The 24175-nt window shown below is 48.1% G+C and overlaps 1 protein-coding gene and 1 pseudogene across 6 annotated transcripts; both read left to right on the plus strand.

Annotated features, from left to right (window-relative positions):
* Positions 1–10003: 10003 nt before the first annotated feature.
* Positions 10004–10614, plus strand: LOC103642941 (probable calcium-binding protein CML9; annotated as a pseudogene).
* A 106-nt stretch (positions 10615–10720) lies between these two features.
* On the plus strand, positions 10721–18130 carry LOC100272875 (uncharacterized). 6 transcript variants are annotated; one of them, XR_559678.4, is made up of 5 exons: positions 10777–10990; positions 12493–12530; positions 13990–17007; positions 17085–17430; positions 17504–18130. XR_559678.4 is itself a non-coding variant. In XM_008663355.4 (4 exons), exons 2-4 carry the CDS (start codon positions 11122–11124, stop codon positions 14101–14103), a joined length of 228 nt encoding a protein of 75 aa, XP_008661577.1. In that variant the 5' UTR covers positions 10721–10990; positions 11100–11121; the 3' UTR covers positions 14104–14298. The 6 variants fall into 6 exon arrangements, 5 of the variants coding, with proteins under 5 accessions (XP_008661577.1, XP_035818848.1, XP_008661579.1 ...); XM_008663355.4 differs by lacking the exons at positions 17085–17430; positions 17504–18130 and adding an exon at positions 11100–11197 and having other exon boundaries at positions 10721–10990; positions 13990–14298; XM_035962955.1 differs by lacking the exons at positions 17085–17430; positions 17504–18130 and adding an exon at positions 11114–11197 and having other exon boundaries at positions 10806–10990; positions 13990–14298.
* Positions 18131–24175: the final 6045 nt, after the last annotated feature.

The following is a 24175-nucleotide window of genomic DNA, read 5'->3' on the forward strand; positions in this document are numbered from 1 at the left end:
TTGCAGGCATTTGCGGAGCTGAGATACGTGAAACACATTGTGGATGTCGGACATGGATTCCGGTAGTTCAAGGCAGTATGCTGTGGGTCCTACCCTGCCAATGATGGGATAGGGACCGACGAATCGCGGTGCTAGCTTTCCTTTTACCTAGAACCTCCTGACACCACGCATTGGAGAAACCTTGAGGTAGACGAAGTCTCCTTCCTCAAATCTGAGTTCCCTCCGTTTGTTGTCCGCATAACTCTTCTGCCGACTCTGAGCTTCAAGTAACCTTCTGCGGATTAGAGCAACTTTCTCTTCCGCCTCCTTGACAAAGGCAGATCCTTCTAGTGCTTTTCCCCTACATTGGACCACATGAGGGGGTCTGGCATTTTCGACCATACAACGCTTCGAACGGTGACATCTTGATGCTGGCCTGATAGCTGTTGTTGTATGAGAATTTTGCGTAGGGTAGACTGGATTCCCAACTTCTATCAAATGCTAGCACACATGCTCTTAATAGATCTTCGAGGACTTTGTTGACTCTTTCTGTCTGTCCATCTGTCTGAGGGTGATAAGCGGTGCTGAAATATAGCTTGGTGCCCATAGCTTTCTGAAGGCTTGTCCAGAATTTGGAGGTGAACTGGGTTCCCCTGTCTGACACTATCTTTCTTGGGATGCCATGGAGTCTCACTATCTCCTTGAGATAAATCCGGGCAAGGGTGGCTCCTCCAAAGGTAGTCTTCACTGGGATGAAATGGGCTACCTTGGTGAGGCGATCTATTATTACCCAGATAGAGTCATTCCCTTTTTGCGTCCGGGGTAGTCCGGTTACGAAGTCCATGCCTATTTCTTCCCACTTCCATTCAGGTATCGGGAGGGGTTGCAATAAGCCTGCAGGTTTTTGGTGCTCGGCCTTTGTTCGTTGGCAGATGTCACACTGAGCCACATACTGAGCTATTTCTTTCTTCATCCCTCTCCACCAGTATCTGGTTTTGAGGTCTAGGTACATCTTGGTAGTCCCTGGGTGGATGGAGTAGGCTGAGTTGTGAGCTTCTTTGAGCAGGACTTCTCGTGCCTCCCCTTTTGGTACACACAGACGATTTTTGAACCAAAGGATTCCTTGGTCATCTGTCCTGAGGTTCGGGAGTTGTTCCTTGCGGGCTTTCTCCACAAGTCTTGCTGTCTCTGAGTCTAGACGTTGAGCTTTGCATATGAGGTCTTCCAGCATTGGTTTGACTTCGAGACTGTCGTTGTTTCCCAGACATTTATGTAGTTGAGCTGATTCTTTCTTCCAATCTTCTAAAAAGTTGGTTCCCTTTATTCCGAATGGTTTCCAACTGAGGGCGTCTGCTACCACGTTGGCCTTCCCAGGGTGATAATGAATTTCCAGGTCATAATCCTTGATCAGCTCTAACCATCTTCGCTGATGGAGGTTGAGATCTGGTTGAGTGAATATATACCTCAGACTCTTGTGATCGGTGAAAATGTGGCATTTGTTCCAGATTAGGTAATGCCTCCATATCTTCAAGGCATGCACTATGGCTGCCAATTCCAAATCATGGGTGGGGTAATTCTGTTCGTGCGGCTTGAGTAGGCGCGATGCGTAAGCAATGACTTTCTCGTTTTGCATCAGCACACAACCTAAGCCTTGCCTCGAGGCATCACAGAAGACGACAAAATCTTGATGAATATCTGGCAGTGACAAAACGGGTGCGGTGGTGAGTTTCTCCTTTATGATCTGGAAACTTCCTTCACATTTTGGGGTCCACACAAATTTATGGTCTTTCTTGAGAAGTTCTGTCATCGGTCTTGCTATGCTGGAGAATCCTTTGATGAAGCGGCGGTAATATCCTGCCATTCCCAGAAAGCTTCGAACTTCACAAACATTTGAGGGCTGCCTCCATTTGAATACTGCTTCTACCTTGGAAGGGTCCACTTCTATTCCTTCTGCGGTTAAGATATGCCCAAGGAAGGCTATCTTTTCCAACCAGAATTCACATTTACTGAGCTTGGCACAAAGTTGGTGCGCCCTGAGTTTTCCGAGGACGATCCGAAGGTGACGCTTATGGTCTTCGCGGTCCTTGGAGTAGATGAGGATGTCGTCAATGAAGACTACGACAAACTTATCTAGCTCTTCCATAAATACTTTGTTCATGAGGTTCATGAAGAAGGCGGGTGTGTTTGTCAGTCCGAACGACATCACTGTGAATTCATATTGCCCGTACCGGGTGACAAATGCAGTCTTCTGGATGTTTGTTTCCTTGATCCTCAATTGGTGATAACCAGACCTTAGGTCTATCTTGGAGAAGTACTTGGCCCCTTGAAGCTGATCGAAGAGGTCGTCGATCCGAGGAAGTGGATACTTGTTCTTGATGGTGACTTCATTTAACGATCTGTAATCAATACACATTCTCATGCTTCCATCTTTCTTAGAGACGAACAGGACTGGTGCTCCCCAAGGAGATGAGCTGGGACGAATGTATCCTTTTTGCTGAAGATCTACGATTTGGAGCTTTAGTTCTGCTAACTCGGTAGGAGCCATGCAGTATGGTCTCTTTGCGATGGGTGCCGTTCCAGGGATCAGATCTATGTAGAATTCCACTTTTCTTTCTGGTGGCATTCCTGGTAATTCTTCTGGAAACACATCCATGAATTCTTCTACCATTGATATGCTTTCTGCTGTTAAACTGAACATCATTGGGTCATTGGCGGGTGGCTGTGCCTGACAAGAGACTGACTTTCCCTGATGGTCGGTGAGGAGGACTGTCTGGCTTGCACAACTGATGATACCCTTGTGTTTAGTTAACCAATCCATCCCTAGGATCACATCAATTCCTTTGGATGGCAAGACGGTTAAGTCTGCCAAGAAGACTACCCCACCTAGAAGGATTCTGACTTGAGAGCATTTGAGCTGGCATAGAAGGTCTGACCCTGGGGTTGGGGTGACCAAGGGAGTCTCTAGAGGAGTAGAGGGAATGCCATGCTTTTCCACAAAACTAGTGGCTATGAAAGAGTGGGATGCTCCAGAATCAAAAAGTACGGTAGCAGGAGTAAATTCAACAAGGAACTCACCGAGCACTACCCCCGGAGCTTGTTGGGCCTCTTGGGCATCGACGTGATTCACTCGTGCCCTTCCTTGATACGTGGTCTTGTTCTGCTGGCTGACGGAGGAGGACGCCTTGGGGGCGGATGCCGAGGAATTCTTGGGGCCATTCACCGAGTTGGAGTAGGCGGGTCCTTGCGACTTCAGCTGCGGACAGTTGTTCTTGAAGTGACTGGGATCACCGCAGTGCCAACATGCATTCGCCGGGGGTTGGTTGCTTGCAACTGAGGGGGCATGGAAAGAGCTCTGACTATGCTGGCTGAACCGTGACGGGGTGGGTCCAGCTGGTCTACTAAAGTTTGGGATGACGTGGCTGTTGGAGAGGTGTCGCTGCCCTGTTCATGTGATGTCGTGGCCGTCGGAGGAGTGCTCGAGCCCTGTGGAAGTACAGCTGTCGGGGCTGTCGGATCCTTGCTGACGTCTCCTTGCTTCCGTAAGGGGCTAAGAGCCGCCATCGTCGTGGAACATGCGGGGCGCCATCATTACTTGTTTACCGGGGTGAGCCAGATGGGACGCCGGTCTTGCTCCCCGTAGCCTGAGCTAGCTAGGGGTAGGGTAATGATGGCCCCCTTGTGACGTGGTTGGTCCGAGCCCGGGGTCGGGCGAGGCGGTGACTCCTCCGAGGTCGAGGTCGAGTCCGAGCCCTAAGGTCGAGCGAGGCGGAGTCCGTCGTCTACCGGAGTCAAGGTCGAGTCCGAGCCCTGGAGTCGGGCGAGGCGGAGTTCGTCGTCTTCCAGAGTCGAGGCTGAGTCCGAGCCCTGGGGTCGGGCGAGACGGAGTCCGTCGTCTTCCGGAGTCGAGACGGGGGCCGAGCCCTGGGTCGGGCGAGGCGGAGCTTCCTATGGCGCCCGAGGATGGACTTAGCTACTGTTGGCCTCACTCTGGCGAGTGGCACAGCAGTCGGAGCGGGGCAGACGATGCTGTTTTCCTGTTAGGTTGGTCAGTGGAGCGGCGAAGTGACTGCGGTCACTTCGACCCTGTCAACTGAGCGCGCGTCAGGATAAGGTGTCAGGCGACCCTTGCATTAAATGCTCCTGCGATACGGTCGGTTGGCGTGGCGATCTGGCCAAGGTTGCTTCTCCGCGAAGCCTGCCCGAGCTGGGCCTCGGGCGAGTCGAAGGTACGCCTGTTGCTTGGGGGGCCCCTCGGGCGAGACGTGAATTCTCCGGGGTCGGCTGTCTTTGCTCGAGGCCGGGCTCGGGCGAGACGGGATCGTGTCCCTTGGGCGGAGCCTTGGCCTGAATCGCGCCCATCAGGCCTTCGCAGCTTTGTGCTGATGTGGTTTACCAGCTGAGATTAGGAGTCTTTGGGGGTACCCCTAATTATGACCCCCGACAGGTATTATTAAAACGTAATAAAAATATATAGAAGCCTAACATGTTATAGGCTCACAAACCACAACTATGTATGTGCATGCTTGATCGTATATTCTTGTCTGTGATCTAATAGCAGATATGGAAGCTCCTGGATAGGCTGTGGCCAAACAGGATATCAGCTTTGACGCCCTTACCCGATCCATAAAATTACACGTCATGCGGCACAAAACACCATAAAACAACTCGTAAAAGCTGTTGGAGAAACGTACAGAACATTGCTTTTACTCATCCAGACGTACCCCGTAGTTTGAGCTTGATCTGAAAAGAGTGAAGCTTGTGCTGGCATGGCATGCCATGTCGCCCTGGCCTACCATGCATGCGGCCTTTGAAACTGCCGCAGGGTTTCATTGCCGCCTGTGCCTGTGGCTTGGCCTTTACAGGTTATGTTATCCACGTGCGAGCCCATGCAGCGTAATGTTTTCGCCGGATCCACACCGACAACCAATGCTGGGTCTCGTAGAATTAAGAACGCGGTTTGGAGCGACTGCATGCGCCATGTCATCTACGTTCCGATCCATGCAGTGTTGTCGTCGTTGGTTTCCAGGAATAGAATTTGGTATCCTTTGCTCTACTACGTACCCATGCGGCTTGAATGTTTGTCTGACAATTTTCTATTATCCTTGTTTCTTCTCATCGTCCAACGTCCATGCATCAGGTAATATATAACATGTGGGTGCCAGATCCGCTGTCCGGAAACTGGGAATGGGCAAGTTGCAGACGGGGTCGAGATCTCCTTTCTCGATCGGAGACAGATACGGCAGGGGTGGGGAACGAACTGCCGCTCGATTCGTCTCAGGATTCAGAACCAACTGTGCTGTACGAGTGGATCTCTGGCGAGAAAACAGCTCGCGCGCGCTGAACTGGTCAGTATCTGGGAAAAAGGGATGAGTACGTACGTGAAGAACAACAGGTCGAGTGGTCGACGCCTCAGCTGTCAACGGTCGACCACTCCGGATACAGACAAAAGCCAACAAGTCTTGGCATATACTATACAATACAATACAAATGGTCTTCGAAACGGATACGTCCTCCTTCCCTTCCTTCCTCGCAATGCAACACGCGGCTTGCTGCGACTGCGACGTACCTACGCTCACCGTCACCGACCGAGGCTTCCGTTGGTCAATACTGCATGCATCTCAACAGCATCGTTTATTGTATACGACCACACGAGCTAGCAGCATGGGTCACTTCCCACTGTCTTTCTTTCGAATTGTTTAATAAGGTGTCAAGTGCTCGATCGTCATAATCACTTGCTAACAGCTACTAGTAGATGGCTAGCAACCTCGTGGGATTAACTAATCATTCGCTGGCTCAAAAAAAAAACCACGACGTCTGGGTTATAGTTGCAGTTTGCAAATTGCAATTAGGTGGAGTGTTGGGGACCCTCTCCTGTTCTCTTTCCCTCCTCCTGCTTGTCTCCATGCTTTTAAGCGTTGCTAACTAACCCACCATACATTGCCTTTTATTTAGGCAACAATGGTTGTTAGTTGGGGCGTCCTCGTTCACGCTAGAGGCTAGACGAAACAGGGGAAAAAACGGGAATTTCTTTTGCTGTGTAGTTACACTTACTGCGACAGCAACAGGGGCAAGGCAAGGCAAACATCCGCCGGCCGGGCGCCGGCGGTAGGAGCCGACAGTCGGGAAGCGGCGGGCGCGGGCGCAGCGCAGGTCGATGGAACGAATGATCATTTCTCCGGCAGAAAAGGCCGGTGGTTTGGTGCTCCTCTCCTTTCCCCCGGTCTCCAAACGAGCTGCGAATGCTCGCTAACTACCGTTAACTATTGCTCTCTGTAGTCTGTACTGCTGACCACATGCTCTGATTGAGCTCGCACATGTCTGACCTGCAGTACTAAGGCCGGTGTGTGCATCTTGCATTGGTTCAAATCACCACGTAATCTTCAGCTTTCGCGACGTGATTTTGCTCTAGGCTTTTGTACGAAAAGGTTAGGGCGATGCACGCTTAAGCTTCAATCCTCCGTATAATGGTACGTTTCCCACTTTTTTTTCTTTCTCGTGAGGCTGGACGCCAAAAACGGAAACTTTTAGTCTAATCATCAGACGTACCCAGAAACGGGAGAATCTCAGCACCTAATTAGTAATTACTGAGTAATGCTGAAGGCAGCCACGCTATCGAATATAATAACGATACTAATAATACGCTTCGCTTGTAAGTGTAGCGACATCAGCCGGTCGCAATGGACAACTCAAATTCAGTGCTGGTGATTTGCGAGCCCTACATTTCTCGATTATTAACATAGGTTTTATTTGCTGTGGAGCGAGATTCTCATGACTTACAGTAGGACAAAACTTCGAATCTAGAGCAGATAAATTGTGAATGGCTATGGCTTCACAATCAATTGCTGTCGCATAAATTTGGGCGCAATAATTAGAGCTACTCAATAACTCCATTTTTAGTCTTAGTCATAGGGCACACCAAACTTAATTATGAAAGCCGCATTACTTTGCTTTTTGGACAATCCAACTGCAAAAAACACTAGAGGACAACAATCATATATAAATGTATATGAGGTCGTAGTACTAGTACACTAGTACGCCCATAACAAACTTGTTTGACTTAACAGGGAGTACCTCGATCTGAGCCCAAATCTTCAGCTATGCAGAGACACGGCATGACCCCCTAACATTAGGCAAGAAGACCTAGGCTTTCGTTTGACGTTACATGTACCGCCTTTTTTTTCCCGGGGCATTTCATTTCTGTTGGGATCATGTTGCATGATTTGGACCATCCGACAATAAATACCTTGACTTTGAGAGGCTTAATCAGACACCAGCCTGCATAGCTGATTCTGTCGGTCAGGAAGCAGTGGTAAAAAGGTGGTGGGAGTAACTTAACCCTGAGCAGCAGTTTACTTCTGCTGCCTCTCCAACACTTTCATACTACGACAGTGAATCGATTCTAGTGGTGCAAGATACACGAGTAGTTCATGACCTAAAATTCCCGTGCTTTCCAGCGAATTCGCGCACATGGTTCACAACTCGGCTCCAGCGGAGCAGCTAAAATGCGTTTCGCAGAGGAACCGGGTTCTTGGCTTTGCGTTGGGTTGAAACAACGGGGTACAAAGCACTGATTGGAAGGAAGGTCCTGATCGACGCTGATGCAGGAGCAGACGCTGATCTCCTCCTCCAGCGCGCAGCGGATCGGAGGCTGGCACATGGGTTGCTTGCTGCCTCGCTAATTTTCCGTCAAAATTGGCACGGCACGTTGGGCCGGGTACGTCGACTCAAACGAACGTCCGCATTTGGGAACCGGATAACGCATTTCCTCGATGCTCAGACGACGGTACGGTCACTTGCAGCTTCACCAAGACAGCCCAGTAGGCGTCTGGGGGGGAGAGGACGACACTGACGAACTAACCTCTGAGTAATTTATGAGCTCCATCACAAGACGACACTTACTGCGTACGCGAGCTGTGCTGCGCAGGACAAGCGGTAGATGGGAGTTTCAGATCTCCCATGCAAACGTACCAGCAGCGAGACAGAAGCCAATTATCCGTGAGCTGTGGTCACTGATGCCCCCTCACGGCTTGTTCGGTTATTTTGAATCTATATGGATCGGAGGTAATTGATATGGATTGTGAAAGATTTTGACTTATTAGTGATTAAATTCCCTCAATCCATATGGATTAGGGTAGAACCGAACAAGCCTAATCGTTATAGGGACAGATTCAAGTTCAAGCTAAGATTTCCTGAACGCTTTTAAGAGACATAATATGTTTTACTAGGTGTGTACCCGTGCGTTGCAACGGAAGTACGCAGGGATGAGCATCGATAATATCTGATTGGATCTTATATTTCTTTGGGGGTCTGGAGAAAGTTTGCTCGGAAGCCAAACATGTTAGGATTCTGAGCATGTGTTACTCTTGTGCCCCATCAGCACACTGTTCCACGCTTGTATGAGTCTTGTTAATTTGCATGTCTCGTGCATAGTCTCTCACCATCTATTCACTATAATATACAGAATCTGTGTGACAAACATTATCAATATCGCACAAACTATTTTAAAGAGTCAATATAGAACGAAGTAGCTAGTATTAACCCTATAGAATAATGTTTGATCAACTATATTATATACAATGGTTATCATAGAAAAAAATAAACTGTTGAGAACGTGGTATTGAGAAAATACTCTTTTAAGTCAATTGGAACACCAGACTGAATTGTATGTTCCCACTTAAAAATATCTCTCGTTCTCATCATTATCCTCTCCGAATATGACACCCTCATCGTCGTCATCAACTGGTTCGTGAAAATACAATCCAAGTAAAAGACAGGGCATTCAGGGTTGAGAAAATATATAACCACAATAAAGTTTTTTGACAATTACCATTGGAAATGAACCTTGGGATCGACCGGCTTTGTTCCAACCCACTTCCTTGTTCGACCATGTTTGCACTCCCACTTGTTGCCACGATCGCACTTTGGCGTGTATTCCTATATTGTACTGATGGAAACACACGTTTAGGCGGACTACATTTTATCGTCGTCGTGCAAGATTTTCCTTTGCTCTGAATAATTTAGTTGTTCTTGTTTTCCTTGTATAGTCAAGTTGTTAGATTTGATGGACATGTTTTTTATTAGTTGAATAGGAGTGGGTTGGTTTCATGAACTTGCAATTTCCTGAGTTGTGCGTGAAAACTATTGATTGATTTACTTCCTTCAATAGAATCATATGGAGAGGTTTACCGTGCTGACTGGAATGGAACAGTAAGTAGTTCATCTCCCACAATTATATTTTTTGTATCTTGAAATCGAAATGGGTGAAACCATCAGTATTCAAGGAAAAAGAAAGCTTGTATTAGTTCACCATTGGCAGGAATTTTTCTGGTAATCAGCGTGACACTGTCATCAATGTTTAAGAGAATAAATGTGAAAGATTTGACCTCCAAGGTTTCAGTCTATACCAGTACTACAAGTGATGACTTTGACAGCTTACCATTTGAGAGAATACATGAATTTTTGTGTGTACACTGCTGCTCCAGAAAGGAATTGCATTTCATGCTGGCATAGTGTACAATTGCAATATGCCCTTCCCATTAATTCTGTTTTTGGGAATGTCCTTGTTGGATTATTTGCATAGTCACAATATATATAGGGAATAAAAATGATGTGACATCTGTAATTTAGTTTCAGTGCTATTTTTTATGTACAACTTGATATATATCTGAAATTAATTTCTTTTTGAAGTGATTTCCAAACTTGATCACTGTCAACGTGAATCATTCTTATTCTTTCAGTAGTCACTGCAAACAGGTTGAATCATGGAGGCCTTGCATTTTTTCTTCCTCATTTATTGTTCAAGAGGTGGACGAGACGTCTCTTTTAACAAAACTGGGCGACGACACTTAAATTGATTAAGTGCGGTGCACCGATGTTATAGGTCATTGTCTCGTTGTTTTCTGATGACCAACAAGGACAAGGAAAAGGTGGCCAGTGGCCTGCCAGATCGGAATTTGCTGTTTACTCTTTTGATCTGACGAAATCGAATCAGAATAAAAGAAAGCTCTGCACTGTTCATCGAGAGCATCCATAGCAAGAGGAAGCGGCTGAGGTTGGCTCGGGTGAGCAACATGGCGGAGAAGCTGACGCCGGAACAGGTGGACGAGTGCAAGAAAATCTTCGACCTGTTCGACACTGACGACGACGGCAAGTCGCCATCCCATCGAACTCCTATCCACCGCGCGCGCACTCCGAGCCTCACTCAACTCATATGTGCGTGCGTGCTTCTTTGTTGCTCCCGGCCGGTAGGCTTGCAGGTCGCATCGCCACGGGCGAGCTCGTGACGGCGCTGCGCTCCCTGGGCCAGAACGTGGACGAGGCGGAGGCGTGGCACTTCCTGGAGGACGCGGGCGTCGCCGCGGGCACCGGCGACATCGGCCTCGCGCCCTCGCGGCGTTCCTGGCCGTGGCGGCACGCAAGATGGGCGCCAGGCAGTCGGAGGCATGCCTCGCCGAGTGCTTCGATGTGTTCGACGACGCCTGCAGCGGGTCCATCCCCGCGGAGCAGCTGCGTCAGGTGATGGTGAGCCACGGCGACCGGCTCACGGAGGAGGAGGGATTGCGGCGGGGTCGCGGGCGAACGGACTGCGCCGATTTTTGCGGTGGGTGGAGGGGAGCGGGGGCAGTCTACGGTTGAGACTTAATAGTCAGTAGAGATTTAGAGTTTTAGGAGAAAATTCGAATTACAAATAGTCCGAAAGATTATAATAGACTTTTTTCCCGTTCGTATAAAAGCCTGGACCAGAACCAGTTCAAGCCCTGGGCCGGCTTGGTGATGTTCTGTGCATGCTCTGAAAGGCGTTCGGCCCGGCTGAAAGGGCCCGTCGAGGCCCAGCAGGAATTTCTCGGCCCCTTTCACACACCAAAAAAAAAACCAGGTGAGGAATCTACCAATTGATTTTCTTCACCCGTCCACCTCGTCTTGCGCTCCTCTGTCTCGGCGACGACTGTGCTACCGCCGCCGCCGCCGCAAGACTTCGTCGGGCACTTTGCCGGCGACGATTTCCCACCAGGTATACTACCCACCCTATTTTCCCTTACTTCTGTGCGAAAAACCGAGGACCCAATGACCCTAACTTAAGCTATCTAGCTATTTCTACTCGGATCCGATCTATTTACAAGCCCAACAGGATCAGAGGAGGTGATGGCGAGGAGTGACAGCTGCCTGGCGCGCGTGGGTGCCGGAATTGCTATCGGTGGCGCGGTCGGCGGAGCCGTCGGTAACCTTCGTCCCTAAACCCCTAAACACTAGGCTTGCAGCATCAATCCGTCCGTGCGAGCCGCTTCACCCGTCGGTGTTTTTTTTTTTGGTTGGAAGTAGATTAGTGTGCGATTTCAGGAATCTTCTCGAGCTAGCTAGTAGCTACATCCCTGGTTTGTGTGGTTAGCTAGCGGCAGATGTAATAACTAGGTGGCTTTTGTTAAGAGTTACTAGTGCTTAGGTAGCATCATCTGGAGGTGGAAGATATCGATGCTCGAGTTGGAGTTTGTTTGCCCCCAATTGCTTGTGCTCTAAGGGCTGTTGCTGATTCGGTCTGCCGTGGTTTGGTTAACTTCCTGCTGGTGCTTAGAACTTGGGATGGAAAATGTAAGATTTTGTATTTGCCTTTGATTTGACTGAATGAATGACTTCTAATGTCAAAGGCTTGTTCAATGCCACTTTGGAATGTACCGATTAGTATATTCCTGATTTGGATTCCATTGTAGCGTCAAGATGACAGCATTTGGAATTGTCTGTATGTCGAGTTACTGGTATTTGCTGTCATAAAGTTATCCTTCCGCTTGGTGATTTTGTACTTAGCTCGTGGAGAGAGTACCGGTCACAAGGACTTAAGGGTCAGATATGGTCGTGTATTAGGCTACCAGTCTCTGACTGTCTTATCTTGATAGTCATTACTCGGGTTTTGTAAGTCAGAAAAGATGTGCCTGTGGAAAGTTACTTTTGTTGATATTTTTACGGGATCTGTGTTGACCAGTGCTTCAAGGATGTACCTAACATGCTTGGCTTGCTTCTTTCGTGCAATAACTCTTATGCAATTGTTGCTTTCAAGATGTATCTCAAACAGAGTTGCTTATATTCCCTCTGCTCACTAGAAAGTGTTTAAGGGAGCCTAATTAGCATGCATGCAGTCTTTTCTGTCCTAAATCTCATTCTTGTATGAGGGAGTTGGTAGATCTCAAAGTGCTCTTGTACCCACGTGCTTCCTAGGATATGAATGTCACAGAAATAAATGGTATATTTTTCCTTCTTTCTGACGCCATAGCATGAGTACCAAGTTACTAAGGGGGTGTTTGAATGCACTAGGACTAATAGTTAGTTGGCTAAAAATTTGCTAGTGGAATTAGCTAACTAACAAATAGCTAGCTAACTATTAACTAATTTACTAAAAATAGCTAATAGCTGAACTATTAGCTAGGGTGTTTGGATGTCTCCAACTAATTTTAGCCGCTAACTGTTATCTCCACTGCATTCAAACACCCCCTAATTGGCATGTTTTTCCTCCTTCCTCTGCAGGTGCTTGCTATGGAACTTTTGAGGCGTTCAGATACAAGGTACGCATACACTTTTGCGTTATTATATACAAAATTGCATTGTGGTAGGGCTTCTATTTCATTTCACTTCCAATATTTGGTTTTTGTGTCATTTTCTCATGACCAACAAATTTCATAAACTTTTGGATACTGATGCATCCAAACAGACTAGGAAATAAACTAGAATTTTCGTGCGGCGTTGCCGTGCACGCTGTTTTATTTCTATTGTATTTTTATCTTTGTGTAGTTTCTAACAGAAAGTGCTTATATTTTGTTTCCTCCGTTTTCTCGGGGCTCGGGGGCGGAACCAAGCTGATGGGACTTGGGCACATCTCTTATCAGCCAATTAAATGGCGCTTGCAATCTGTTTGGTGACATGCTACAAAGGATATAGTTGCGTGGAACACCATGATTTTTGGCTATGTCCAACACGGGGTGGGATGAAAGCTATCAAGTTATTTAAAAATGAAGGACGAAGAAGTGGTGCCAGACTGGATTACTCACCGTGCTTAAAATAGAATTCACATGAGCTGCAGTAAGGAGAGAGAGGTGCGATTCCATTTTTTGGCGCACTGGAGTGGAGAGAGGGAGCTGGAAGGTGGAATAAAAAAAATCAACAGCCTGTGGAGCGAGGATTGAGATCTGGATCGCATAGGGAAATGCTCCGAGGAGCTGTGGTTGGCAGCGACGGGGCTGATCTACGCCGCCGCCAGGTGCGGGGACCTTCCGGAGCTGCAGGTCGGAGTATTCTTGCCGCCAAGTTTGGCACGAAGTTCGTCTCCGCGGCGTCCATCCTCCGCAGCGGATGCGGGATCAACGCCAAGGTGAGGACCGCCGGCGACCCGCCTACTCCGGCTGGCTGGCTGACTTCTCAATCTTTCGGGCGCTTCATCTAGGGCTAGCTGCAGCGGTGAAAAGGTCCAGAAGCCATGGCGCAAACAACATAAAAAAATGGAAGTGGAGAAAAAGAATCCAGAGCTCAACAAAGAGAAATTGCATGCCTTCTTTTGCGGTGTTCTTCAGATTCTTAAGTCCTTTTTCGTTTTCTCTTCCATTGGTTTAAGATCTTTTGGGAAAATCCTTCCGTGCAGGAAAATAAAAAACTGGAATAGGTCGGTAGTCTGGTCCTGGAAGACTCAAAAGCATAGTGGAAGGATATCCTACATGTAAATCCAACGTCCCATGTTTATTTATAGTTTGATCCGACTAGGGAGATTTTCTGACTGACGTGGCCGGGCTGTTTTACTGGGAAACACGCGTTTTAGAGTATTAAGATTGATTACCCTGTCCTTCAATGTGAAAAGGATTCAAATTGATTAGGTCTTGATTGTGCACTTCCATAACCTTTACTTTATTGAACTCATGGCATAATGTAGGTTTTGTCTATTTATCTGTCAAGAGATGCTATCTGAAATAAAAAGCTTAGAGTTGTTTTGGGTGTTATTATGAATGCTAACCGGTTTGTTATTCTGCTGCACAGATCCCTGGATTGCTAAAGATCAGATACATTGGGCAAACCACCGTTGGCAGCGCTGCGATTTTTGGGCTTTTCTTGGGGGCTGGGAGCTTGATTCACTGTGGAAAATCCTACTAGTTTGTTTCCCTTTTTTTTTCTGAAGTCTGAACACACCTTTGTCGATGGGCTTCAGTGAAAACTATTCAATGCCTGTTTCATGTAACAGCTAATAGCTCAGGGTTGGAAAAGAACAATCAAGTTATGTCCTAGTTTTGGTGTGGATGGAAATAGAATCAACGTTCATCTGCACGAGAATCGTCAATTTCTCATCTAGCGTCTTATGTTCTCATCTCATTTTCTTTAAAAACGTAAGGAATTCTTTACTCACCATATACTTTAGCTCGGCAGGGCGCCGCGAAGCGCGCAACTTTTTGTTTACTAGTACTTATTAGCAGCCGGTGAAGTAATAAAAGTGCGTACAGCTTTGCTTTACTTTTTGTTTACCTATTGCATCCCTACTTTGGCTCTGTAGTGTCCTGCCAGCGGCCTGCGTACTTAGGCCTAATTTGATAGGCCATGAGTATGTGGCCAGCTGAGTGGCGCGCAGGCCATAAATGCGCTGCAGTCAGAGGGGCTACTTCTACCGTCGCGAGTACTGCACCGCGTGCGCGTCCTCCACGACCAGACACGTGTCCCGCCAGTCCTCGACCGCGCCGGCAACACGGTTCACTCCACCACGTCCTCGCGCGAGTGCGTGTCTCAGGTGTTAGCCACGACGACTGGCCACCCGGCTGCTCCGGTCCGTCAGTTAAGACCCAGCACTCGTCCTTCATCGCTCTCGGTCCATCAGCACGAGCCCGTATGACCTTCACCTCGGCCGTCGACCACCATCCCTATGCTCCACACCTACACACCACAAGCCGACCGATATGGTTGCACAAAACATAATCTCACACTCTGGTCAGTCCACAGACTACCACAGAGTGCTATTCGTTGATAATCACTCATCATCAACCCGAACCACAAGGGAAGAGACAAATCAACCTTGTGTTCGCACTTTTCCAACCCTATTTCTCCACAAGCCGACCACAAAGGTCAAGGCAAATCCTTTCCTTAAACTTGCTCAACGAGCGGGAGATACAAACTTCTTGGGGTCTTCCACAAGTTGGAGACTCCCAAGCACACACAAACCGTCAAGGAACCAAAGTTCCAAGAGTAATAAATTCGCACAAGTGAAGTTTGCAAAACGAGCTCAAGTGAGGGAGAGGGAGGAGGAGAGTGAAAAACCAACAACAAATCAACGAACGTCACCTCACACCGAAGATCCTCCAACCGTTGGAAGAGGATGCGATTTGAGGTGTGGGAGATAGAGTTAGAGCGCTTGTTTTGAGTTTGGTGAGCAGTAAAGTCAGGGAGAGTGGCTGAAGTAAATGAGGAGAGAGAGGGAAAGGGGAGTATATATAGGTGTCCCTCTCTCAGGGCAGAAGATTTGAAAAATCTGTGCAAAGGTCGGTTGAACCGCACCCAGGGCCGGTTCAACCGTCTGATAGGTCAGACCTATCAGAACGGCCTTCTGACTAAAGGTCGGTTGAACCGCACCCTAGGGCCGGTTCAACCGCTATTTTCCAGAGAGGTCTGAGTATAAAGTCCGGTTGAACCAGCCAACAGGGCGAGGTTCAACCGCATTTTGTCAGAGAGGTTTGCGAGGCCGGTTCAACCGCTTTTTACCAGAGACTTCCGGAACAGAGTCCGGTTGAACCGCACCCTAGGGCCGGTTCAACCACACTTTTCCAGAGACTTCTTTTGGAGAAGTCAGGTTGAATTGCCCCTGAGGTAGGTTCAACCTTTCTTCCTAGAGAGGGTATCAAATGCAAATTCTCTGGAGCGGATTGAACTTTTGCAAACCAAATTCGAAATGCGGTTTTCAAAATAGATTTTGAAGAGTAGAGATTTTGAGCTCTTGCAAACATTTTATACCTTTGTGCGAATCCCTCTTGATTGTACGGTGAATCCTATGACTCAAGAAAAAGTAAATTTCGAAGAGCCTTCTCTTGGAAACACCAGAAACACAGTGCGATGTATGAACCAAGTTTTAGTAGTTATCGCCTTGATCCGTGTTTCTTCCTCTTTTAAAATGTATTCTGTTTATCTACCTAATTTGCAATAACTAAATATACACTTGGAGCAAACTTGTTAGACACCTTATTTGTTTTGTCATTTAATGACCAAAACCTTCAAAAAGGTTGATTGTACTTACACCTTCGGCGGTTGCGCAGAGGAAAGCGGTTGCCCGACAGCGCTCCTCTCGGTATGTTGGGCTTCTGCTTCTCCTTCGCATTCGGCTCTTTCCCTTGTTCCATGTTTTTTTGAGATTCCTCTGGTTAGCATGTACGTATCGAGCAAGTCTGTGAACGACGCGGCTTTGGCGGCGAAGGGGGCGCCCCGTCCCCTCGGGTCCTCTTACTGCCGGCGCCGGATGGGGCGGCTCCTTTCGCTGTCGCCTTCGTCCCACCAGCTGAGGCGGCGACTGCTCCTCGCGTGGCAGACGCTCCAGCCTCCTTGGTCGTCCTGGAGGTGCCAGGAGTGGTTGCCCCTGGTGCGGCCTTCTTTGAGCCGCCGCCTTCTGCACCTGGCCCGGGGCAGGTTTCGGTCGCCGAGGAAGTCGTTGTCGGCGCGCGCTCGGTGGCGGCAGGGTCGGTCGCCGGTCTGCCGCCGCCGCCCCCGCCCCGTGAAGGGGGTTCTGGGTTGGCGCTGTTGCCCGCGGAGGTCGCCGCGCCCTAGGTGCCACCGCCGCCTGCCGCTATTGCCTTGACTTCCGCAGGTGCCGCGGTACCCATGGGATCTGAGGAAATCCACGGGGGGCTTCCCCTCTCCCTCCCTGAAGGACGGGGGGCAGAGGCAGAAGAGTGGCAGCGGACCGAGTCAGCCTCGTCTCGGGCCAACTCGAGCTTAGAAACTATCGAGCGCATGTTCGGTAGCTTCGAGGAGGCGATTTCGATTGCTTGGGCGTCGATGACGCGGGATCTGATTCCTTTTGGTTAGGTGAGTGCCCCCTTCTGGCTGTTTTTCTTTGTTACCTTTGATCGATGTAAAGCTGACTACCAGGTTACTTCTTGTAGCGCCTCCTTATGCGGTCGGTGGCTCGAGAGGAAGCGCTACTAGCCGCCCAACAGGAGGTGGAGCAGTTGCGTGCTGGGGCCATTCGGCTCAGGGAGTGGGAGCGCGAGCTCACCACCCTTTGTTCTGAGGCTGTCCGGCTTCGGAGCGAGACGCCGCTCCTACGCGTGGAGCATGACGATGCTTAGGGCAACATGGATCACCTACGGGAGGAGGGGTCCCGACTCTAAGAGGCCCTCGATGGGATGAGCCTTGGGGCCGAGGGGGCCACGCCGAACCTTGGGGAGGTCGACGCCTGTCTAGGGGAGGCAAACTCGGAGCTCCAAAGGGAACGCAATGCAACTGGAGGTCAGCGCTTCTCCTTCCTCTTTGCTTGTGTTGCCTGATGCACCGAGGTGCTTTATCTTCCTTTCTTTCTCAGAGCTCTAAAAGATGATTTCCCAAGCTGAGGTCGCCAGGAAGGCAGCAGAAGAGGCGAAGACGGTGGCAGAAGGAAGGATACGAGAGCTCTCGCTTGCTTGTGATGGCACCGTTGTTTCGAGACTCCAGGCGGAGACCTCACTTTCGGAGCGGAGCGCCGAGCTCCAAGTGCTTCACCCGATCGTCGGCTCGGTGTGCACTCACCTTTCTTCTCCACCGCCGATCGAGGTCCCTCTAATCAATCGGCTGCGAGCGCTGTCCGATCATGTGGAGCACGTGGTCGTCGAGGGAGCATATCACGGGAGCATCCTTGCCCTGGGACAGATGGTCTCCCATTTCGATGAAATCGACTCTGGTGTGATCGCGGAAGGCTTCGCCGCCGGTTGAAGTGACGAGGAGCTGGGTGCCATTGAGGTGCAGGTCCATCCCCACGCCCGGTCGATCGTGGGCCGGGTCAATGTGAAGTTCCTCCTGATCGACCCCTGGAGCCTGGGACCACTCGCCGGTGGTCCGTCCACCCATTCTTAGTCGGCGTTCATTGTAATGTTTTGTAATGACTATCTTTAGATGTCCTGACTGTGATCTTATGTATAATATTATCTGTTTTAAACTCTGCATCCTTCCTTTTTCCTTAGGGTCCATTCTTAGATGCGCTAGGAGGTTTTTTGAGAGGTGGTGCATGTTTTGCGGTAGTAGCGAAGTGGTTCTCGCTCTTCGTCCTCCTGAGCTGAACGTGGCGACCTGGTCGTTCTGGCGATTTGGTTGTCACGTTTGGTTTAAATGAGAATGAGACCGGGAAGGGGCTCACATCTGGTTGGCATAGCCAGCGACCTGGTTGGTGCACGGGAAAAGGGGGAAGGAGAAAAGAGGAGTCTCATGGGTCTGACACACATTTTCTTGATTCTCATTCACTTTCTTCTAGCCAATACAAGGTTCATGACTCGTACTTGAAAGATCCCTTGTGGGTTTTGGTGTTTGGATGACAACCCAATTAAAAGACTAACAGGTGTACTAAGTGTTGAATAGGTTCTGAGTGCAAAGCTTGTAGAGTTCAACACAAGTGTTCAAGCGTGATGGTCTAAAGTCTGAGTTGATTATGGTTGTGGACATCACAAGTAAAGGAGAACATTGCTTATGTGAGACTTGGTGTGCATATCTTGGAGACAACTGGTCAAACCAAGGATGGAGGCAAGAAGAGCTTCGAGGCACCGAGTGCATGGGAGAAGGTCAAGGAGGCCGAGGAACCCAAAGCCAGGGGTGAAGAAGAAGACTTGCAAAGTCAAGGTTGATCGAGTTGAGCAGAGCTATGGTGCATCGAGGATCACTACTTAAGGACGTGACTTACAACCAATGAGGTGACACCTATAGTTATGTGGTGTAAGTCAAGGCTCAAGGTCAAGCTCAAGATGAAGAACAAAGTCACTAGAAGGTGGAGTAGTGTCAAAGCCAGAACCTGGAAGCAACCCACAAGAGCTAAGTTTACTATGACTTTTAGTTTAGGTTGTTCCTGTGTTTGGATATGTTCTGTGTGACCTTTGCAGGGTGTTGGAGCTCATAGATGGCAACCTAGATCAAGTCTTAGAGACTTGGAGTTTTGGAGTCCAACATCGACCTCAAACAGGCTAAAAGAAGCAAAACCGTGAAGAAGGTTAAGTATGCAGGTTTGAGTGTTCAAATATGTTGCATACACCTTCTACTACGCATATGGCACTTTGGTTTTGCTCTCTAACCATGTTTGTAGAAACGTGTCATTTGGAGCTCTGTTTGAGGTGAAACAGAAAAGCTGGGAGAAGATATAAAAAGAGGTAATCTTCTGGGACTTAGTCAATTGAATTATATTCTAAATGTGTTTGTCTAAGTCACAGGAAGGTCCTCCCAAGAGTTGAAATCAAGCGAAGAAGAAAAGGAAGAAAAAGCAAGTTTGTGCTGCTGTTTGGGTAGCACCGGACAGTCCGATGTGCACCGGACAGTCTGGTGTCTTAGTGAAAGGGAAATGTGCCCTTGGGCCATTTCTAAGTATTTTGGTGATTGAGTGACAACACAAGTGCTCAAATGTGAATCTATGCCCATGGATGGACAAAGTGAAAATCAAGAGTAAAGGTATGTTTCTAAGCCTTAGTACATTGGTTTGAAGACTAATGTTTTGTGTCTAAGTGCTAGAAACAGGAGAAATCGATTCAGAGAGAAGTTGGATGTGTACAGCCAAAAGGCAGTTTCGGTCTGGAGCACCGGACTGTCCGGTGGTGCATCGGACAGTGTCCGGTGTGCCAGGCTGCCTCGAGCGAAGTGGCCGCTCTCGGGAATTTCACTGGCGACGTACGGCTATAATTCACCGGACTGTCCGGTGTGCACCGGACTGTCCGGTGTGCACCGGACTGTCCGGTGTGCACCGGACTGTCCGGTGAGCCAACGGTCGACCGGGCCAATGGTCGGCCGCGGAATCCGCGCGCGACACGTGGCCGAGCCAACGGTCGGAAGGGGGCACCGGACTGTCCGGTGTGCACCGGACATGTCCGGTGCGCCAACGGCTCCCAGATCTGCAACGGTCGGCTGCGCCATTTTAGGAAGGAAATCGGGCACCGGACAGTGTCCGGTGTGCACCGGACTGTCCGGTGCGCCCGATGACAGAAGGCAAGGATGGCCTTCCAGATTTGCTCTCAACGGCTCCTAGCTGCCTTGGGGCTATAAAAGGGACCCCTAGGCGCATGGAGGAGTACACCAAGCAACCTTAGAGCATTCTTGATCATCCACACTCAGTCTTTGCGCATTCATTTGTCATTCTCAGTGATTCGAGCTCCGTTCTAGTGAGAACTTTGAGATAGTCTCTTGAGCTCGATTCTTGGTCGTGTGTGTGCACATCTTGCTGTGGATTTGTGTGTGTTGCTTCCCTCCCTTACTCCGTATTTCTTTGTGAACTTCAATTGTAAGGGCGAGAGACTCCAAGTTGTGGAGATTCCTCGCAAACGGGATATTGAAAGGCAAAGCAAAACACCGTGGTATTCAAGTTGGTCTTTGGACCGCTTGAGAGGGGTTGATTGCAACCCTCGTCCGTTGGGACGCCACAACGTGGAGTAGGCAAGCGTTGGTCTTGGCCGAACCACGGGATAAACCACTGTGCCATCTCTGTGATTGATCTTTTGTGGTATTGTGTTTTGATTGAGATTCCTCTCTAGCCACTTGGCAATTATTGTGCTAACACTTAACAAGTTTTTGTGGCTATAAGTTTAAGTTTCATAGGATCACCTATTCACCCCTCCTCTAGGTGCTCTCAATTGGTATCAGAGCCGTTCTCTTCAAGAAAGGGACTAACCGCCCGAAGAAATGGATCCTAAGGGGAAGGGAATCGTGATCAACGATAAGGAGAAGGAGTCCTTCGAGCCAAAGGATGACAAGTCCAACGACTCGGGCTCGGGCCACAGACGCAAAGATGGGAAGAAGAAGAAGACAAGACGCATCAAGGAGATCGTCTACTACGACAGCGATGAGTCTACTTCCTCCCAAAAGGACGACGACCACAACGACTACGAGAGAAAGAAACCGGTCAATTCGAACTTTTCTTTTGATTACTCTCGTATTCCTCAAAGTACTAATGCTCATTTATTATCTATTCCACTTGGTAAACCTCCTCATTTTGATGGAGAGGACTACGGATTTTGGAGTCACAAAATGTGTAGTCACTTGTTCTCTCTCCAACCTAGCATATGGGAGATTGTAGAGAGTGGAATGCACTTTGATAGTACGAATAGTCCCATGTTTATTAATGAACAGATTCATAAAAATGCACAAGCTACTACTGTGTTGCTAGCCTCTTTGTGCAGGGACGAGTACCATAAGGTGAGCGGCTTGGACAATGCCAAGCAGATCTGGGACACCCTCAAGATCTCTCATGAGGGGAATGATGTCACCTTGCTCACCAAGATGGAGTTGGTGGAGGGCGAGCTTGGACGGTTCGCAATGATAAGGGGCGAGGAGCCAACTCAAACATACAACCGGCTCAAGACCCTTATCAACAAAATAAGGAGCTACGGAAGCACGCGATGGACGGACCACGACGTCGTCCGCCTAATGCTAAGGTCCTTTACCATTCTTGATCCTCATTTGGTGAACAATATTCGTGAAAATCCTAGGTACACCAAGATGTCGCCCGAAGAAGTTCTTGGGAAGTTCGTAAGCGGGCGAATGATGATCAAGGAGGCAAGATATGTGGACGACACGTTGAATGGTCCTATTCATGAGCCTCAACCCATTGCTCTCAAGGCAACGAGGAGCAAGGAGGCACTACCGAGCAAGGTGGCGCAAGTTGAGGCAGCCGGGCTAAATAATGAGGAGATGGCCCTCATCATTAAGCGCTTCAAGACGACGCTTAAGGGTCGCAAGGGACAGCCAAGCAAGACCAAGACAAAGGAGAAGCGCTCGTGCTTCAAATGTGGTAAGATTGGTCATTTCATTGCTAACTGTCCCGATAATGAAAGTGACCAGGAAAAGGGGAACAAAAGGGAGAAGAAGAAGCATTACAAGAAGGCCAAGGGCGAGGCACATATCGGAAAGGAGTGGGATTCGGATTGCTCCTCCTCCGACTCCGACAATGAAGGACTCGCCGTCACCGCCTTCAACAAGTCATCTCTCTTCCCCAACGAGCGTCACACTTGTCTCATGGCAAGGGAGAAGAAAGTAAGCACTCATGATACTAATACTTATGCTTCTTCAAGTGAGGATGAGTCTAGGGATGATGATGAGATAGATTACTCATGCTTATTCAAGGGGTTAGATAGATCTAAAATTGATAAGATTAATGAGTTGATTGATGCTTTGAATGACAAGAATAGATTACTAGAAAAACAAGAGGATCTTTTATATGAGGAGCATGATAAATTTGTTAGTGCACAAAAATCTCTTGCTCTAGAAATTAAAAGGAATGAAATGATCTCTAGTGAATTATCTTCTTGTCATGAAACCATTGCTTCTTTAAAAAATGTTAATGATGATTTAAATGCTAAACTAGAAGTAGCTAGAAAAACTAATTCTTGTGTAGAGCATGTTACAATCTGTAAGAGGTGTAAAGATTTCGATGTTGATGCCTGTAGTGAACACCTAGTTTCAATTTCCAAACTAAATGATGAATTGGCTAGTCTTAATGCCCAACTTAAGACTAGCAAAAGTGAATTTGATAAGTTAAAATTTGCAAGGGATGCCTACACAATTGGAAGACATCCCTCAATTAAGGATGGGCTTGGCTTCAAGAGGGAAGCCAAGAACTTAACAAGCCATAAGGCTCCCATCTCCGTCAAGGAGAAAGGGAAGGCCCCTATGGCTAGTAGTGCTAAAAAGAACCATTCCTTTTTGTACCATGATAGGAGACAAACTAGAAATGCTTATAGGAGTTATAATGCTTATAATGATTTTGATTCTCATGACATGTTTGCTTCTAGTTCCTCCTATGTGCATGATAGAAATGTTGGTAGGAGAAATGTTGTTCATAATATGCCTAGGAGAAATGTTGTTAATGTTCCTAGGAAAGTTAATGAACCTTCTACAATATATCATGCTTTGAATGCTTCCTTTGCTATTTGTAGAAAGGATAGAAAAATAGTTGCTAGGAAGTTAGGGGCAAAATGCAAGGGAGACAAAACTTGCATTTGGATCCCTAAGGATATTTGCACTAACCTTGTAGGACCCAACATGAGTTGGGTACCTAAGACCCAAGCCTAAATTTGCCTTGCAGGTTTATGCATCCGGGGGTTCAAGCTGGATTATCGACAGCGGATGCACAAACCATATGACGGGGGAGAAGAAGATGTTCACCTCCTACGTCAAAAACAAGGATTCCCAAGATTCAATAATATTCGGTGATGGGAATCAAGGCAAGGTAAAAGGGTTAGGTAAAATTGCTATTTCTAATGAGCACTCTATATCTAATGTGTTTTTAGTTGAGTCTCTTGGTTATAATTTGCTATCTGTTAGTCAATTATGCAATATGGGATATAACTGTCTATTCACAAATGTAGATGTGTCTGTCTTTAGAAGGTGTGATGGTTCACTAGCATTTAAGGGTGTATTAGACGGCAAACTTTATTTAGTTGATTTTGCAAAAGAGGAGGCCGTTCTAGATGCATGCTTAATTGCTAAGACTAGCATGGGCTGGCTGTGGCATCGCCGCTTAGCACATGTAGGGATGAAGAACCTTCACAAGCTTCTAAAGGGAGAACACGTGATAGGATTAACTAATGTGCAATTCGAAAAAGATAGACCTTGTGCAGCTTGTCAAGCAGGTAAACAGGTGGGAGGAGCGCATCACAACAAGAATGTGATTACCACATCAAGACCCCTGGAGCTGCTACATATGGACCTCTTCGGACCCGTCGCCTATCTAAGCATAGGAGGAAGTAAGTATGGTCTAGTTATTGTTGATGACTTTTCCCGCTTCACTTGGGTGTTCTTTTTGCAGGATAAGTCTGAAACCCAAGGGACCCTCAAGTGCTTCCTCAGGAGAGCTCAAAATGACTTTGAGCTCAAGGTGAAGAAGATAAGGAGCGACAACGGGTCCGAGTTCAAGAACCTTCAAGTGGAGGAGTTCCTTGAGGAGGAAGGGATCAAGCACGAGTTCTGTAACGCCCCGAATTTTGCAGTTGAATTTTTTCTTTTCTTTACTCGCCAAAATTCGGGCGTTACCTTT

Source organism: Zea mays, chromosome 10 (genome assembly GCF_902167145.1).
Source record: "Zea mays cultivar B73 chromosome 10, Zm-B73-REFERENCE-NAM-5.0, whole genome shotgun sequence".
Classification (NCBI taxonomy): domain Eukaryota; kingdom Viridiplantae; phylum Streptophyta; class Magnoliopsida; order Poales; family Poaceae; genus Zea; species Zea mays.